Genomic DNA, 18,062 nt, shown 5'->3' on the forward strand with positions numbered 1-18,062 from the left:
GCAGCCAAAGACAGAAAGTTCTACAGTACACTGATTGAAAGGCAAAAGGCTGTAACCTCCAGAGGGAGTTACAGCCTTTTGTTTCTCACCTCACAATGGATGTTTCATTAGGGTGATCAATGGCTAACATGTTTGTATACAATTCTATGTACCCCATCCAGTCGTAACATACCAAAGAGTGAATCCGACAGCCCCTCAAGGTCTTCCTCTGGGCGGTCGGACTCGAAGTCCTCGTCGCCCTCCAAGTCACCAGCCAAACCCAAGAAGAATAACAACAAAAAGTCACCGACGATAGAACTCTCCAAGGAGACAATTCTTCCACCTCCCAACGGATTCGACTCCGGCTCCACCGTCAGCGTCCCCGACGTCGTACCGTCGGTGACATCACATGAGAGCACCGCACCACCCACACAAGAGACATCTCAAAAGGCACCGTTTGTGGTACTAGCAGAGCCGGAGGTGACCTACACCAATGGTACCACCAGTGAAACCTTTAGTAGCCACAATGGAGAAGCCAAACGCGAAAGTCCCACCACGACCGACGATCTCTCTGTGAGTATAGTCATAAAACTCTTTAAGTCTCTCCTTACCACTGGGACTTCTCAAGTAGGATGTCAGTGAAATGTAGACTGGGTGGCACCTAAAAGGTTAATTCTGTTTTCCTATTCATAATCTCTTGAAGCAGACTCACCATTTGGACTGCAAGTTTTATAGCCACGGCCCAAGTCAGCCATGCACTTTTCAAAGTGCCAGGTTACAAGGGGGTTTAATGTAATATTGATATGTCTTACTTCCCACCAAATATGAGCATATTTGCTCAGAATTCAAAAATTAGATCCTTGAATATCTGTATGAAGGTGACAGAAGTAAGTTCAAATTTGCAGTTGAAATTGAACTGATATTGCTTGATTTTTGTATAGATGTCATACACAATTGAAGTAAATTACTAAATGTTGTGAAGATCAGGGCAGAGAGCTTTACTGCTGCAGGTTGATATCAGGACATTTTGCAATTCCTATTTGCATTAGTGCTCATACCTCAGTAGGAGCTGAAACTAATTTGCATAGGTTTATAGACAAGCTGAGTTATATCTATTCAGCTAGTTTCAAATCAAATGCTATGCAAACATGTAGATCAGAATAATGTCAGCATCATGGCTCTCATTCATATCACACATATTATTACATTATGTACAACAGTGTAGCTATATAATCCTAGCAATTTTAAACTGTCACCGCTCAAGGACAGAGACATTGTCCATTGTGCCCATATGTCAGTTATTTGTGATTAATGATGATGATGATGATGGTGATGATGATGATGATGATAATAATAATAATAATAATAATAATAATAATAATAATAATAATAATAATAATAATAATAATAATAATAATAATAATAATAATTCACATTTATAATTCCATGATTAATTCCTGTTTTCCCCTATATCTTGAGAACAACTAGAAGTCTTGTCATGATTAATATGGCATATACGGTGCATGTACATAAACAACACTGAAATATGTTTTTGTTCAGGAGGTCAGAGTTCAGAGGTCATATTCTTTCGGTCAAACAAGGGGAATTCTTCATTCCAAGTAATAATTCAAGAAGCTTGTGATGAACTCAGAGCAAAGTTTGTTTGGGGTTAAAACATTCCAGAATTACAGAAATCACCTTGGAGATTTATGATAGATTTTTATAAAAGTCACAGGCCAAGAGGTTAAATCAATCTGACATCATTTCATTATTTGCCACAAGTTGAAGGAGACAAATTCATGAATTCTGTCAAAGTTAGGAAAGTTATATTGATGGTAGAACAACGTACTGTATAGATAACAGATTGATCTTCAGAATATTGATAGTAAATATAAATGTATTCAAAGATGATTTTGTAATTGTACATATTACAGTATTGAATGTAATTACTAAAAACCACCCGAACAATTTGACCTTTTTCAAAAGTTATAATGATATATGACTGTTTAAGTGCAGGACAACTGGCATTTTATGTTTAGACAATATCATCAACATGATAGGAACATCTTTTGAGGGTTTCCGTGGTATTTGCATTGAAAGGCACACTATTATGTGGTACTGTATGTGCAGGGTTACCAAACAATATGCTGTGGAGTGCTGCCATGATTTTTAGTTTCTTTAGTTACAAAAGTTGCTAATATTTCATTTTCTCTTCAAATTCTCTGAACTTATTCCTAGCTTATCATCTTTTTCTCATATATCAGTGCTTACTTCTACGAAGCATAGATAGGTTGATTTAACAATGAAAGAGCATATCATAATCAGCTAATCGGTAGCCACTATCATTTTTTCCCTTTCCTGTTCATATAGATATTACGTAATCACCGTGCCACTGAATGTACATGAATCATTGTTGTTTTGCAGTTTGTTTGTTATGTCTGTGTGAAAACAAATTACTGCAGGATCATTCTGTTATCTGTTCAAAAACTGACAAAATTTTACCGTAAAGTTTCTGTCATTTTGTAAATTGTATTTAATCACCTTTGTCCTGCCCAATGCAAAATGACACAATACTTGAAAGACATTCCTTTCTTACATGATGTAGATTGTTCAGATATGGTCACATTGGGACCAGAAGGATGCTACAAATTGTATAAAAATATGCAATGACAAAAGCGTGCGGACATACGCCCTTCTGTCTCTGTTGTGTTGTTTTTTTGATAGTGTTGTGTCATTGCATCTTGGGGTCACATAGGTTGTTTTTGCACTGATTAAATATATTCATCATAAAGCAAATATTTTTGTACGTCAGCTAGTAGGCTGTGTAAACACAGGGGTAAACAGGAATATTGCATCCAGGAATTTGTTTGCTTGGTTAGAATGGGAACCAAGAAACCCCAAACCTTTGTTTGGTCACATTGTCATATGTATATTATGTTACCAATATTAAAGCTCAGCTGGAGTGTTGATGATCTACGGGTATTTTGAGAGCTGTCAGCTTTAATGTTTAATGAGAAGATGGCGACAAAAATTCCGCATCTTCCAAGTTATATTTGAACTATGGAACACGACTGCAAATTTCTAAAACTGCTTTAAAGAACCATATACATGTATATCAAAAGCTTCTGACATTGACACTAATGTCAGACTGGATGAGAATTATTCTGTTAATGGTTTCCTCACACCAGGTTAGTTATCTTTTGCTTGACAAGTTTTGAGCTGTAATGGGGTTTTTGAAAATAACACATAACACCAAGGGGTACACATGCTGAGTTTCACTGTCCCATAACTGAGCAAATGATGCACTTACATTAAAAAAAAAAAAAGTATTTGAGCTTGAATGATGAAAGCTGTCACACTGCATGGAATCTAAATGATTCATTTATTTCACTTTGTGGAAAGAAAAATGAAATGTGTACCTACCAAGGCATGCGTTCATGCTCTGCAAATGTTGGACTTTGACAGCAAATGACAGGAATGCTAGGGAATGTATCTTCAGTGGTAATCAATCACAGAACATTTTGTCATGTTTCAAACCAATACGGAAGACTGAATCCCTGACATCTTGTCTTTCCTCTTCTCTTTGTGTGTCTGTTTTGTTTGTTTTTTTATCCCTTGATCTGCTCTCTTTGTTAATTGTTTCAACAAACCTTTGCAGCTTACTCCGGTACGTATCTTGTCTCTCCGTAGTGTCTTGTCCAGACTAATCAGCTTGCTTGTCATCTTGCCTATCCACCGCCTAATATCATTCATTAAAATCTCTTTTGTAGAAAGGCTTGCATATACTTGCTGTAGTCTGCGTGATAATGTTGCAAAAAATTAACCATGTTTTTGTTTTGTTTTGTGTGTGTGTGTGTATTTAAATTTCCCACTATTCCTAACATTGCTGTTTTATCATTTCCCGTGTGATCTTCATTAAAACCAATTTGTGAATGCATCAGAATCACGCAGCTCTATTTGCTGCAGTTATTGAGTTAATTTGATTTAAACTGAATAATTCCAATTTGAATGAATTTTTGATAGTGTGCATATAGAATACAGTTGCCATTCAAGGACTGCTTTAACTCCTGAACTTTCATTTTATGATTATAGTGATATTGCATGGATGTATCTAACTTAAGCTGCTTTCATGTGTCTGATGTAAGAGGTACAGTAAGGTACACAATTGAATTTTTACATTTAATATCATATTGATATTATTATTGGACACCTACATGTAGGTGTCCAAATCAAGAATTTGTTTATTTCTGTTTCTATAGATACAAAAAAGTGTATCTCACAAGTTTGCAAAATAATGATAAACAATCAAAATTGTTTCTGAGACATTAATCTCACATCGTATTTTTTAGTTCCAGGAAAGTCTAGGGCAGTCCAACTAAAAAGCCGTAAGATAGTATGTTTGTCAATCTCTGTCCTTCTTACAAATGACTGCTGAGCAATCAGAATGTTCTATGTTGCCTTAAAAAAAAAATAATTTTAAACTTACAATACCCCTTTCTGTGTCCTATCCATCTGTTTTTTACCCATTGTAGATTTCCTTCCCTTTCTTCCAAAATGATGTGGCTTCCCTGTAATCATTTCCACTCCCATTATTGTTCTCAATTCTACACTTCTTAAGTCTGCGATTATTCTTGCACTCACTCAGTAGGGGTCGTTGTGGATACTTTAGATTACCAAGATCCATTTATGTCTATCTGAACGACTTCAGAAGAACATTAACAGATCACCCATTTCTGTTCACACCTGCTCACAAATTCCTGTCTTTAACTGATGAACTATGGAAACCTGGTAGGTCTTGCATTCAGCTGATGTAGATTTCAAAGTCTTGAGGGGAATGTGTTAAAAAGAGCTGCAGAACATCTTTCTACGTTTTCTTTTAGACATTTTAAGCAAAAATGAATATCTTTGTTTTATTGCAGATGTTAAAACTGATAGGAGTTGAGGGGGACCAATCAGGAATGATCTATTTTGAGAGACTAAAGCATACATTAGATCCTGTGATAGGAAATATAGCTTGTCTAATTGGAGCACAGGTGTACAACAAGTTAAAGGGACTGTACACTGCTGGTTGAGGTGAGGATTCAGGTTTATAAAATTTTTTGATGAGATAATGAGAAACCTCTTATGAAATATAAAAGAGCATATAAATTCTAGAAGGATTCAATATTTATTTGATGAAAATTGACCTTGAAATGGCTGAGATATCCCCCCAAAGGCGATCCTTATAAAATTGACAGGTCATGACTTTTATTAGGATCTCTTTGTCTAACCTTGTTTTCAGATATCTCAGTCATTTCAAAACAGATTTTCATCAAATAAACTTTTGATTCCCCTTAGAATTGTATGCTCTTTAACATTTCATAGAGTGGTTTCTAAATATCTCACAAAATGTTACAAGCTGAATCCTCACCTCAACCAGTTCTGTACAGTCCCTTTAATCACAGCATGCTGTTTGAGTTCCAATATTATGCGATAAATATATTTGACCAGTGACTGCTTAAGTACTATATATATGTTTTTTTTTTTTTTTTCAGTGAGGTACATTTGTATCTTGGCAGACATCCGTGACAGGTGATATGGAAGGCTGATATTGATATGAGACCATAAATCAAATCAAATCAAATCCAATCAAATCAAGTCTTACCAAGATGAAACAATAGTCAAAATGGAGGCTAGCTAAGCAGCTGAGTAGATTCCATGTCACGTTATGTAATACTCCAGGGCAGTGTCTGTAATCAGCTAAATCTCATGTGTGATGTTGATTCTAGTTTATGTGTATGCTGATCTAATCCTAGCGCTTGCCTTTAGATCTGCACACTAGATATACCTGCATGCTGACAATCATCTAGCAGAACACCTCTAGCACAAAGTTCTGTCACTCCGACTAGAAGATCATGCACAGTAGAGTTACATTGTAGAACTAACCATCACACGCAAAACCAGCTTTGGAATATGAAGCTTGGTATTTGTTATGTGCTACTACAATATCAGCGCTTTACACACAACCTTTCAGAACAATAAATCATGTATGAAAGATGTGTATGCCATTATCTGTTCTTGTAATTTTTTTTCTTAGATTGCAATGGCCAGTCAGATGTACAGTACAAAATAATATGAAAACACTAATGACGTGAATAATGATAATAATGCTGAAAATATTGATGATAACGTTGATATAAGTATTAATAAAATAATGGTAAAGACGACAATGATGACGATGATGATAGAGAGAAAAAGTCCATCTCATGCCTTGCAAATAGCCCAATTTTGGAAGAAAATTAATGTAATGTCACAGTGAAGTGCAAGGCCCTACAGATAACTGGACTATGACCTTCACTGAGCCCAAAATGATCTCTGACTAAAGGCGTAGTACAAGACTGTAATGCATTATGAGTAACATGTAACGTTCCTGAGTAGTGTATGCAGTTTGCAGTGCACAGCATGTTTAAATCATGTTACCATGGTAACTGAGGATCAGTTGTAGTGACAGCAAAGTGGGGTGGCGGGGAAGTCTTGTAACTTTCTCCCTGAAAGTGAGTTTGATCTGGTAAGTGAGCAGTGAAATCACTGACTGAAGGCAATCTTGCATAACCTTTAACCCTTTTTTTTTGTGGCACTAACATGTGGCCATGTGACTCAGTCTCAAATCGGCATGATCCTCTCACACCTGTTGACCCCAAATGTCCTCTTTTATGCATTTTTCCGAGAGGTTTGACCAGTATACACAATTTCTGGCTTAGAAGGGCAAAAGGATTTCTTTTATGTGCTCATTACTTATACATAATGAAAATCAACTTTTGACTTTCCATCAAATCATGTTTGCATCTAACCCCTGAGATCTACATGTATGCATATTTAAATTGTCCCAAACAGCATTTTCCCATTAAGTGGCTCATCCTGCTTTGTGTGGCACATTTGCACATCCATTAGTTTTCCTTATGCCGTCTGCAACCATGTTCTAAGTCACCAGTTGGTACGTTACTTCATGATGAAAACACTGGAAGAGACAGATTAACACTGAAGTTGATATCTTAGTAGGAAAGGGTCTTTGCTGTATGTTATCCCTGTGCATATTGTATATTCATTTATAGCTTTATTCAAGATGTGAAGGAGCTGTCATGCTGCATGGCGACATGCAAAACAGTAGGGGTTAGATGTGGGAAGTTTGGACCAGTTCACAATGTAAATGCAAGTTGATTGTTACTGATGTGACTACTTAGTTTGCTTCAACAATCAACATTCCAGAAAATTCATAGACATGTAGAGGCTGTCAAACTTTGTGACATTGATTTTTCACAATTTCAAACTTTTTTCACAATTCTATACCATGTAAATGATTTACAACATTTGTTATTGCTATTTACAATGTATGTCTGAGGTTTTACCACCTTATGTTTGACTTGCTTCTATAAATGTGACCGTTCTTGTTTTCTTTGTAGGCATTTGAGATGGGTTCCCTACTGGACGATATGATGTCTGTGTGGGACTCAGCCAAGCTTAATCTCGACTTTAACGACGGCTTAGAATCAACGCCAGAAGAACACGAGGAGGAAGAAGAGATGGCGGAAGAAGACTCGCAGACCCTTTTGGAAGGTGAGGAAATTGGCCGTTCTAATGGCGATGCTAGTTTGTCACGTTCCACCAACAGAGTAGGAGAGGAGAACCCAGTGGCCTTTGAAGCGGAGGATGCCCCAGGGAGAGACACTCACGAGATGGAGGGAGACCAAGGGGGAGGAGATGGAGGCGTGGCTAGGAATGAGGCGGAGGAGGAGCTTGGTGCAGTAGGCGGGGCAAGTGCTAACGGAGCAAGCCATGGTTCGGGAAAAGGACCCGAAGGCAGTCTGTTGTCTGGGAACATCATAATCAAAGACAGCATATCTAAACCAACCAAGACGTATCGCAAGGTGCCACGCCAAACAGCACCGGGTGCCAGTGGTGAGGGAGAGGCACCTAATGGAGCCAGCAAGCCTGAACCACAGCCACAGGAGCAGAGCGCTCCGAGGACGCGACCTGGCCGTGAGGTGAACCTCATGCGACAACTGTCTCGAGAAAAACGATGGGACAATGAATTCAAGAGGCTGTCTTCGTCCCCAAAGGACAAAGCTGACAATGACTACATAGACACAAATAGCCTGCAGCAAGGCAAAGGGAAGAGTTCCAGTGAGGAGTATGAAGAACTAGCCCTCGCCTCCTCTCCACAGCCATACACACTTAGAGACAACGTTTTAGATAGTGCCAATGTGATGAGGGTTCCTCGATCGGATGTCTCCCGTAGCGTTAGCTTGAGAACATCCAGACCCACTGTAGACAGCTACAGTGGCAGAACAGAAACCGAGCTCAACCGAAGTCAGAGTTTGCGAGAACCACCCATCTCACCGCTCGGTCAGCAAGCTTACGACAGTTTAGTTGGTGGTGACATATCTAGCAACTCGAGGAGAGGGCAGCCGGTGAACTACGAGCGAAGAGCGCCTGCAGTGCCTCCCAAGCCTGCCCCCAAGCCACCAGCCCGGGTCAAGACTCCCGAAGGGCCCACTCCACCAGTCAGATCCGGTGAAGGGAGGGTCAGGAATGGAGAGGCCCGAGTTTCGGGTTTGGCAAATTACCGCAGCTACAGTGGGACGTCCAGCGATGATGGTATGTCAGAGGATGGCACCCACGCAGGGGATGCAAGTAACACTCGAGGTGCTGTGGCATCACTCAGGCAAAGATTTAACAGCAACCCATCCGATGGCTCACCACCCAAAGTGCCTCCTCGTGAGCCAGACCTGGTCCTCTCCCAGAGATCATCAGAGTATACCAAAGTCAGCAAGTACACAGGGGTGAGACTAAGAGCCCAGTACACCACAGCCAGCGAGCAGGCCAATGGCAACGGAAGCTTCTACGCAGAGCATGAAAACAACAATGCCTACACCGATGTAACTAAGCTCAGCTCCACCACCTTGCAAAACCTCGAGCAGCACATGCCCCGCCGCACGCGCCGCTCCATCGGCGAGGATCGCATCAAGCGCCGAAACTCCAGCGACGCCAGCGACTCCGAGTCCGAGGGCACCTCCAGGGGGCGCACCGAGCGTGTTTGGAGCACCTCCAGCCGCGCCTCGGAGGGCGACAGCTCATCCGACGAGACGTTTGCCTCGACCCGGGCGTCCTCTTCCAGCAGCGAGAGGATCTCGATGGAATCTCGCAGCAGTGGCTACAAATCTCCACCCAGATCTCTCTACGACCTTCCAGAGGACCAGGTGAGAGAATCTCTTCAATCAGTCCAGACAAAGATATCCCCTATCCTCATCCCTTGTGGAAGACCTGCTACCCATGTTTATGTCTCTTTAACATTGTCATCACATATAGCTGCATCATAGACATCCCTATAAAGGAACAAGCCATTTCACAAATGACAAAATGATTCAAATAATTTACCGTATAATGCAGCAAGGAATGAAAATGCATTGAAAAATATCCCCTCGTCTGAGCATAGCTTTGATGTCACAGTCTATTTGTTTTTCTATCTATGGTAAGCACTACATCTCACTGTATTCCAAGACAAAAAAGGGAAAGGAAAGTAGCAAAACAGGAATTTATTGAAAGGTCCTGTTTATGGAGGGAAACAATGCATTTTGCTGTTATAAGAGTCGGGAAAAGAAAAGTGCAGACCAAAGAAGCTTGGACAGTTTAGGAATTCATGGCTGCTTCATTTCAAATGCTGATAAGACTACAATAAAGTAGAAGATGTGAATTTGACAGGATGAGCTGAGATGAAGTGATAAGAAGAAAGGTCTTTCTCAAGAGTGAGGATGAGGGATGTCTTTGTGAAATGTAGATTGTTAAACTAGGTGCTATCTGTTTCATAGAGAGGTACCCATATGAAATTCAAAATGAGTGTGAGTATCATTTTAACTCTTTCACCAGAGTTCCCCTATCACATCAGTGACGCACAAGATTGTAGAAGGTCACTCTCTCTTCCAGCTCTCCCCAAAATTGCAACATTAACTGTGATGATGAAAATCCTCAGAAACTTCCTGGCACATCACATTCTAGGATATATCGTAGATAAAATTGTAGGATAATACTTGTCCTATAATACGTTTTTTTTTTAGCTTGATTGAGGTAGTATCATCTCCAGTTACAAGTCATTTTGGAAATTTTTCCAAGGCATGAGATCCAGCTGAAATGTTTCTTATTAAAAAACAAAACAAAACAAAACTTGGTTTAAAGGTATACACAAGTATGTGTGAGAGTCTGTCTTCTCAGCTGAGAGAGCAGCTCAGAATACTTTGAAGCTGAAATTTGTCACATTGTCCACCAAAATGTTAGATCATACTGAGAGCTGGCTGTAGAGTCAGGAGAAAATCAACAATTTTAACACAACCTGCACTCTGAGGAGACCTACAAATCTTCCCTGAAAAAGAAATGAGAAATGAGGGCTTTTTGTGGGCTGCTTGTAAGAAACACATTTTCACTCTTCACTGGATTATGAAATACTTTGTAATTGGAATTATAGCTAGGCCTGGTCACAGAAACATTTTCTTTCTTTTATAGTTCAAAATGAATTTAAACAGACCTAGAAGGCTCCTTCTGACGAAATGAGGTGTAACTGGAGACAGCTAAAATGTAGGAAAACATATTGTTCTAGAGTGAATGGAACTCTTTTTTTTTCTTTTCTGAAGTCTCTGTCTCTTATGCCCTTCTGCATGTAACAACTTGGAGCAGCAGCAGTAACTGAATGAAATCTAGATGAATAACTTCCCAGACCTCCTGAAAATGGTTGCTAGTCACCACACTGAAGTTTGATCACAAACTGGAAGAGAAATGATGCACAAACTTTACATTTTGTTGATGATGGCAAGTGTCATTGGCCCCTCCCCTTGCAAAAAATGAAAAAGTTGACAATGGTTCCTCATTTTTCAAATTTCAAACACCTGTTTGAGGACAATATTGTTTAATTATTGCTTAATAGAATGTATATTTTAAATGAAATGCATAATTATTGTGCATGATATTTACGAGTATTTTCAAGAGTGTCTTCTTTTGCTGCATACAGGAAAGTGAATGGATTCAGGAATGTTTTTAAGTTCAAGTAGAATAGATTCAGTTAAAAGACCTTGCCATGTTTTATTTTGAGGGCATGCCATAAAGTGTCAGAGTCAGCTAAAAAGGAAGGAATAATTGTTTGCCTCTTACCCTGGCCTAGTTTAGCAATAGCTCGAAGATTTATTTCCCCAGTTTTCTGAAGCTTTTGGGTATTATCCAAGAAAAAAGTTGTCTACTTGCACAACAGGTTTGTAAAATTTTAGCCTGTACCTCCCTCCCCATTATAGGCCCTACCATTGTCATTGTCTTGCCAAGATTTCAATGTGACGTGAAACTTGCAAGGAAATGGAAAGGCGACAGGATTCACGGTATTCAGATTAGAAACCTTTTCAATGTCATTTATTGGCTCTAATCCCAAATCGAAGTGAATTTCCCCCTCTGCCTGTGATATCTGAAGCCATTGAAATTGTCAGTCTGCATTGTTATTGTGACAGAATAACAATCCTGGTCATATTTTTAGGTCCTTTGCTTTTGCTTTAAGTTTAGATTTTACCAGTTTTAAATGGAATATTTTTAGTCACTTTGCATATCAGTGTTGCCTTGGGCATCAGAAGTAGACAGTTTGCTTGTTGCACTGTATTTCATTAACAGCTAAATCAGGGAGTTGAGTTTTATTTTGTTTTCCACCCATTAACTTGCTAAGCCTTGATTTCTTGCTAACCCTAGAGTTTTGGTTGAAATGTTTCTTCACATTGTTTTATGTTGTTTTATTATTAATACCCTGTGACTATTTGTGCATTCAATGACTCAGAGTGTGATGAAAAAAAGAAAAGAAAAAGCATTCATACAACATGCAGAAATAGATTCTCGAGAAAGGCATAAAGATAAAAGTCCGTATTCACATAGTCCCAATTATTCTGTAGACCTTTTCCAGCTCTATCCTGTTAGTGATTGAAATGCTGGTTTTCTCAACAAATAAATGTGGGACTTGATGTTGAGAGTGCATCATTAATCATTGCAAAATTTGGAAAAAAATAGAAATGAGGACACACGAAGAAATACTCATTCAAACTTTAGCCGTCAGTCAGACAAGATCCTGCCAAGTCTTGTCCCCCCACCATTAGGTTTGGAGGGTTGTACACAGTATGTGTTGAAGTACGCAGGCTCTCATGCGCCGAGAGTATCATTAATGATAGATGCGGCGCATTATAAATGTACTTTATTATTACCATCTTCTTTTAGGAAAGAAACTTGGAGTTCTCTCTTGATTTCTTGAACTTAAGCATCTTTGAAACATCAGCAGCCTTGCATGGGAGTCCTGGATTGTCATGGCAACTTTCCTTTACACATTTGAGCACACCACTCATTTCATGCTCATTTGAATCATTAGGATACATAACCCCACCCATCTCATGCCATGCACAGATTTTAGGCTTCGCTTTTTACATGGGGATAGCATATTTGTGTCTCCCACTACTTAGATCAATGTAGGCTAGTTAGCCTTCAGACACCATGGTGCTAATCACATATCCTTTTTGGATGACGAAGTCAATGTGTCATTTCATCATCAAGAGTATAGCACATTATTTCTCCTATCAATTTAAAACGAGTTTGGAAGGGTGAGGGGAGGTGATGATTTAATTCCTTTTCGTGAAACTGTTATAGGGAAATTGTTTGGGAAGTCTGACCACACAGTCCAAAATGATTAATTGATTAGTTTGATTAATAGGATGACTTGCCCATGTACCATATTCCCCACATGAAATTTGGCAATTCAGATAAAAGTTAAGAGTCATTTTTCATAGTGTTCAGTGGTCTAATACGATGGTGAAATCTAATTCAGTTTGGGGTATCATGACAATAAAGAGCTTGAATGATGACAATTGTAAAATTCTTTTGTCTTTCACACAAAACAGCTGGGGGAAACAAAGAAGAGGAAAACTGTAACAGAAAATCAGTGAATTTATCTTGTCTTTGCAGAGAGCCAGTTGGATGTAAATATTTGGTGCAAACTGGTGTGGCACATATCTGTCAAATTTCAAGGATTTGGCAGCAATGTTTGTGGCCTGTTTGAAAAGATTGTCTTATCATTTTTACAACAGTTTCCTTGATTCGATGGGATTGGTGCGAGATAAGGGGATGTTGACCCCACACAAATGCCCTCTTGTTAGATTTTTGGAGATTTCACCTAATCACACCGTATAAATGCATGAAAGCAGGACCTTAATAACCTCATTCAATGCTTGCTTGGCTAGGGGTTATTTTGGGAAGTAGAACGGAGCCATTTGAATCTGATAGAAGGCTCTGAGCTTTGGCAGCATGTTTGGCTGTAGTACGCAGCGCTGCATGTGGCTGATAGTCAGTGCATGGAATATTTCTTACCTCATGCTATTCATCCCTTCACAGCTCAGACTTTCCCACTGGCCTGAAGACACGACTGCAAGCATGATTTACTCTGCAACTTTTATCCTCAAACTCTCGTAATGTGAATGACAATAAAGCATGCTATTACCAAAATGAAGTGACACAAATGTAAACCTCGTTTTCTCTCCCATCAATCTATCGAAGTAGTAAGTACATGTGTGTAGCGATATATTACTCAACACGTAGAGCATAAGTGTCAACATATAATGTAGCATCAATCCAGAAGTCTAATGGATGTTCTTTTTGTCTCTGTTTTCTCTTTCTCCCCTTTTGTCATTTTTTCCCCATTCGTTCACCTCATCTCACTCTTCTCCACTCTCTGCGTAAATCTTGTGGTAATTGTGAACTTTCTCTTAAACTTTCTTGTGATAATGTTCTTCTATGGTCCATGCACTCTATTGCATTGTGTGCATATTGTACTCTCACAAACCACACTTGCTCTGTTCGCTAATTATTCTGTTATTGAAATGATTTTTAAACTGTGACCGATGTTTGCTGAATGAAATGTGGCATGTAATAATCATATGATTTTGTTTTTTTTTTGTGCGTTTTCACTTGAAATTTAAACAGTCTGAAATCATTTTGCTATAAAAGTTCATTTACAACCTCGAGAAAACTTATACAATTGTAATTAACATTCATATATTTTTTGTTTTCTGAAGTGTCTAGATATGTGTCATTGTCAGTTACTCCCTTTGTAATGATTTTATTTGTTGCTAAACTGTCCTAATCATTATCAATGTGCTTACAATCAATTTATTGGACTTGTTACTGACAGATTGTCAATGAATATTTGATAATAACCTTGTAAACCATTAAAGCCATCAATATTTATTCATATGTACTGCGACTCGTGATGGGGTTATTAATTACATTTATCAAGACATTTCATTCCCCCTTTCTTTATTTCTACTGGTGCCTCATTCATAATATATTGATTAACATTAATGAAGAAAGTGAAATTAAATGGCACAAAAATCTGAAAAAAAAAAATAAGACCAAATGAAAAGGAAGTTTTGAGGGGAAACGGGTTACAAGACCATTAACTACACACCACATCGTGAAGTGATGGGTGTATTTGATGAACCCCTTCAGTGCCAGGGACTTTGGACAGTGTGTACAATGCTATGGGGTTTTCTGAGCCAATCACCACTCATAGCACACAGAGGGTTAAACCATGGAGATAGGATTCCGCTTTTCTTTCTGTTTGATGAGTTTGCTATCTTTTTTTCTTAGATGACATTTACTCTTGCTTTACAAACTTCTTTTTTGGCAGGCATTTCATGATGTGATCAGTTAGAATAGACTAGCTGGTAGTTCAGATTAGTAATGCCTGTCTCTCATTATTTGATGTCCGTCACAAAGTGAATTAGTTTTGTTGGTAGCGATCATTGGAAATATTATAGGTGCTGGGGAAGGGGTTGAGGAATATTTGACCAGAAATGAGAATGTAGGTGAAAATAATGTCTGTATTACAGACATCTTACATTTGAATGGATGTCATAATGTTTTGTCATCAAAGATGAGAACTATTTGATGCCAATAACTTTAGACATGTGCTGTTCTGATTCTTGTTCACTGCAATGTGCAAGTTTGTGGAAATTGCAAAGAGCACTGCTAACATTTGAGTGTGTGACATTAGGTTCACAGAAGTTCCATTTGTGTAGTGTTTCATCTTGTGTATTAGATAGAAAGAGAATTAGTATGGTAGGCTTTCTAAATGTGTTTGTAAAATTTCAAAATGAGGGAAGATATGGCATGCATTATAAACAGCCCAAATGGGTACATATGACATAATTATAGGAATCCCTTCATAGATACTTGAAATATTTGTGATAATTTGCGAGGATAATTATCAAGGATGCTTTATTTTCTTTCTGAAAAGAAACAAATTTTCAGGAAATGTTAGTATGAAAAAGCAATCCAAGTAAATAAGAGTAAGGGTCAAACTCTTAATGAGATTATCTTAGCCTCATTGAGACTCCAAATGATTATACCACTGCGCTTCTGTGGGATGTTTAGTGATATTATCTGTGGCTTTGGTGATCTTTGATTTCAATTAAACTATGTGGCATGAAATCCCAAGCATGACTTTGGAGTTTTAACCAACCCTCCATTTTTGTGTTTTTTATTCTTTCTCCATCCCAAATCCCTCTGCCATTCCTGTTCCTAATACTTCTTTCTGTTCATGTGTAATTTCTTTGTCAAATTGTGGTAATTTCCCCCTCCTGCTACCTTTCTTTTCCCGGTAACCCTATCCCCTCTGTCCTTAAAAACCCTTTCCCCTTCCATTCATGAAATCATTATGCTGATGTAGACTAACAGCAACAGTAATAGAACAACACCAGCACCTGACTTGCACTCCCACCACCAAGCTGAGATGGAGCATTCTCCTCCCCCTCTGCCTCCGCGGGTAGCGGACTCCAGAGCAACTCTCTACCAGCAACCTCTCAACAACAGACTTGCCAGTGAGATCAGAGATGTGCATGGGACACGCCCACCGGACGGAGTAGAAAGGGGTAGGGCGTCCCCACCAAACGCCCAGTCAAATTCCACCGCTGGTGTTGTTCCCCCACCACGCCCACAGAGGTGTGATCTTTACGATAGATTGCCGCGCAGCCGGACAATTGATATTCCAGTAGGAGAGCATTATGTTGACTCTCGCAACCATTCTTCGTACGATGTGCTTCCCGTTCGGAGGCCAGCAGTGAAGTCCATCAAGAGTTTTTCTGTTGATGCTGTTGATATGAATGATGACTATATGATCAGCTCAGCTGCTGGTATCAGGCAATTGTTAAAGGAGAGACCATTGAGTGGTAGTAATGATAACAATGAGAGTTTTGATGATGATAATCTTGATGATATGCCGGATACCTCTCCACCCCCAGTACCAACCCCTCGCCAATCCTATGTAGACAGTACGTACAGTGTGGTTCCTAGTGGCAAACACTCTCTAACCCCCCAGGAATCCACGCACACATCCAAACGGGGAGGACCGATACGCGAACCGGAGTATGTTTTGATGAAACCACAGACGGACCGTGACTTTAAGCGTGAGTATGACCGTTTCTCAAATGAGAGTGACTATGCGGTGCCAATCGCTGCCGTTCCTAGAGTGTACCCAGTCCCTGCAGCGAGGCAGAGTTCTTCCCCTGACTCCAGACAACGATCTGGGAAGGACCAAGCCATCTATGAGCTTATGAAGCCCCCACAAAGTGATGCTGCCCCCTATAGTTTTGTACGGACCAACAGTGCCCATTTTCCCAGCAGACCCAGCCACCTTGCCCCCAGCAAGGCTGAGCTGCGGCGAGGCACCGTGGCCTCCTCCATTGATGTGAAGTCCCGGGAACGAGACGGATCCTCCAGCTTACCCCGTCGGGACCAGAGTTGGCGGTCCGGAGGTCAGAGTGAGGCCCAGAGGATGAGGCGATCCAGGAGTTTTGATGACCTCCTCCAAGACGACCGTGACATCGCCTTGCCTCAGGAAGCAGAAAGTCTCCAGGACCTTCTAGCGAGGGCTCACTTATCAGCTGGTGAGTACCTCATTCATTCATTCCATCTCCATGGCAACCTATTTTTAGCTTGTCATGATTTGAATTTTTGATACATACAGGGAAACGAGTTGGGAACTCTATGAATACAGAAATATTAAAAATGCGCATTTACATTTCAGAACAGAATTATATGGAGAGTAAATTAGTTAGTACATCAAAGATTCATGTATTGCTATGAGCCTGAAGGGAATGCTACAGCAAATGTAGCATTCCCCTGATTCATTGGCCCCTGGAGTTCCTTGAAACAAGAGGTTTTTGTTAGCTGCTCCCAGACCCATTTGTTTCAAAAATAGTTTTGGAATGTAGCAGAGGCACAAGGGTGATAATCACAATATTGTTGATAATAATGATTAAATGTTCTATATGCTGTAAAAAAAAGAAAAACACAAATGAAAATATGCATCATTAGGATTCAATGTCTGTAAATGCTGCAATAAGCTAGTGATGGAGGCCAATAGGGGAAAATGGTCACAGTTGCCTGATTTATGAGCAAAAACATGATTTTCATAATACCGTTGTAGAAAAGCCAGTATACTTGTGTCCCAACAAGATAATACATAATGTGCTGCTTTTTGTCTCTGTAGCCGTCGTATGGGATAGCTATCTTCAGGTAGTGAATACATGCCGGAATAGTGATCTATTCCTATCAGAGCTATTGGAATGTTGGATTGTTTTATGTAACCATGGCAACCAAAAAGCAATCATGAGTAAAGAGTGTTGAGATGCTGTGTGAAAGCTATTTGTACCAGCTTTTTACTGCAAGTAGAAAACAAAATGGATGTAATGGGACCTCTATCACACACACACACACACAAGATATTGAACACATCTCTATCTTTTGTGTTATGATGTAAAATTTCCCATCAACATATCATACATCATCAAAGCCAAGCCTGCATGATGCTAATTAATCTAATAAGTCACCACAGAGATGTAACCATATTCCTCCATACATTATGCAGGATCATGGGAACAATGTCTAAATCGTCAGAAGCAATGATTGTTTTGAAAGGATTACTGTTTGCTCAGAAGATTTGACTTAAAAGTCAAGAATTAAATGGAGATTCGTTCCCATAGACA

At 39.4% G+C, this 18,062-nt stretch overlaps 1 protein-coding gene across 1 annotated transcript in view; it reads left to right on the forward strand.

The window, feature by feature from the left end:
* Window positions 1-18,062, forward strand: part of LOC139731977 (uncharacterized) — a 171,424-nt gene that overhangs the window by 148,568 nt on the left and 4,794 nt on the right. The window contains exons 14-16 of the mRNA XM_071642886.1: window positions 162-552; window positions 7,419-9,215; window positions 15,746-16,961. Of these exons, the coding sequence (XP_071498987.1) occupies window positions 162-552; window positions 7,419-9,215; window positions 15,746-16,961 (3,404 nt within the window). The remainder of the gene's footprint in view (window positions 1-161; window positions 553-7,418; window positions 9,216-15,745; window positions 16,962-18,062) is intronic.

The sequence above is a fragment of the Diadema antillarum genome, unplaced genomic scaffold, assembly GCF_040938485.1.
Source record: "Diadema antillarum isolate AM-2024a unplaced genomic scaffold, OU_Dant_1.0 scf00000002, whole genome shotgun sequence".
Lineage (NCBI taxonomy): Eukaryota > Metazoa > Echinodermata > Echinoidea > Diadematoida > Diadematidae > Diadema > Diadema antillarum.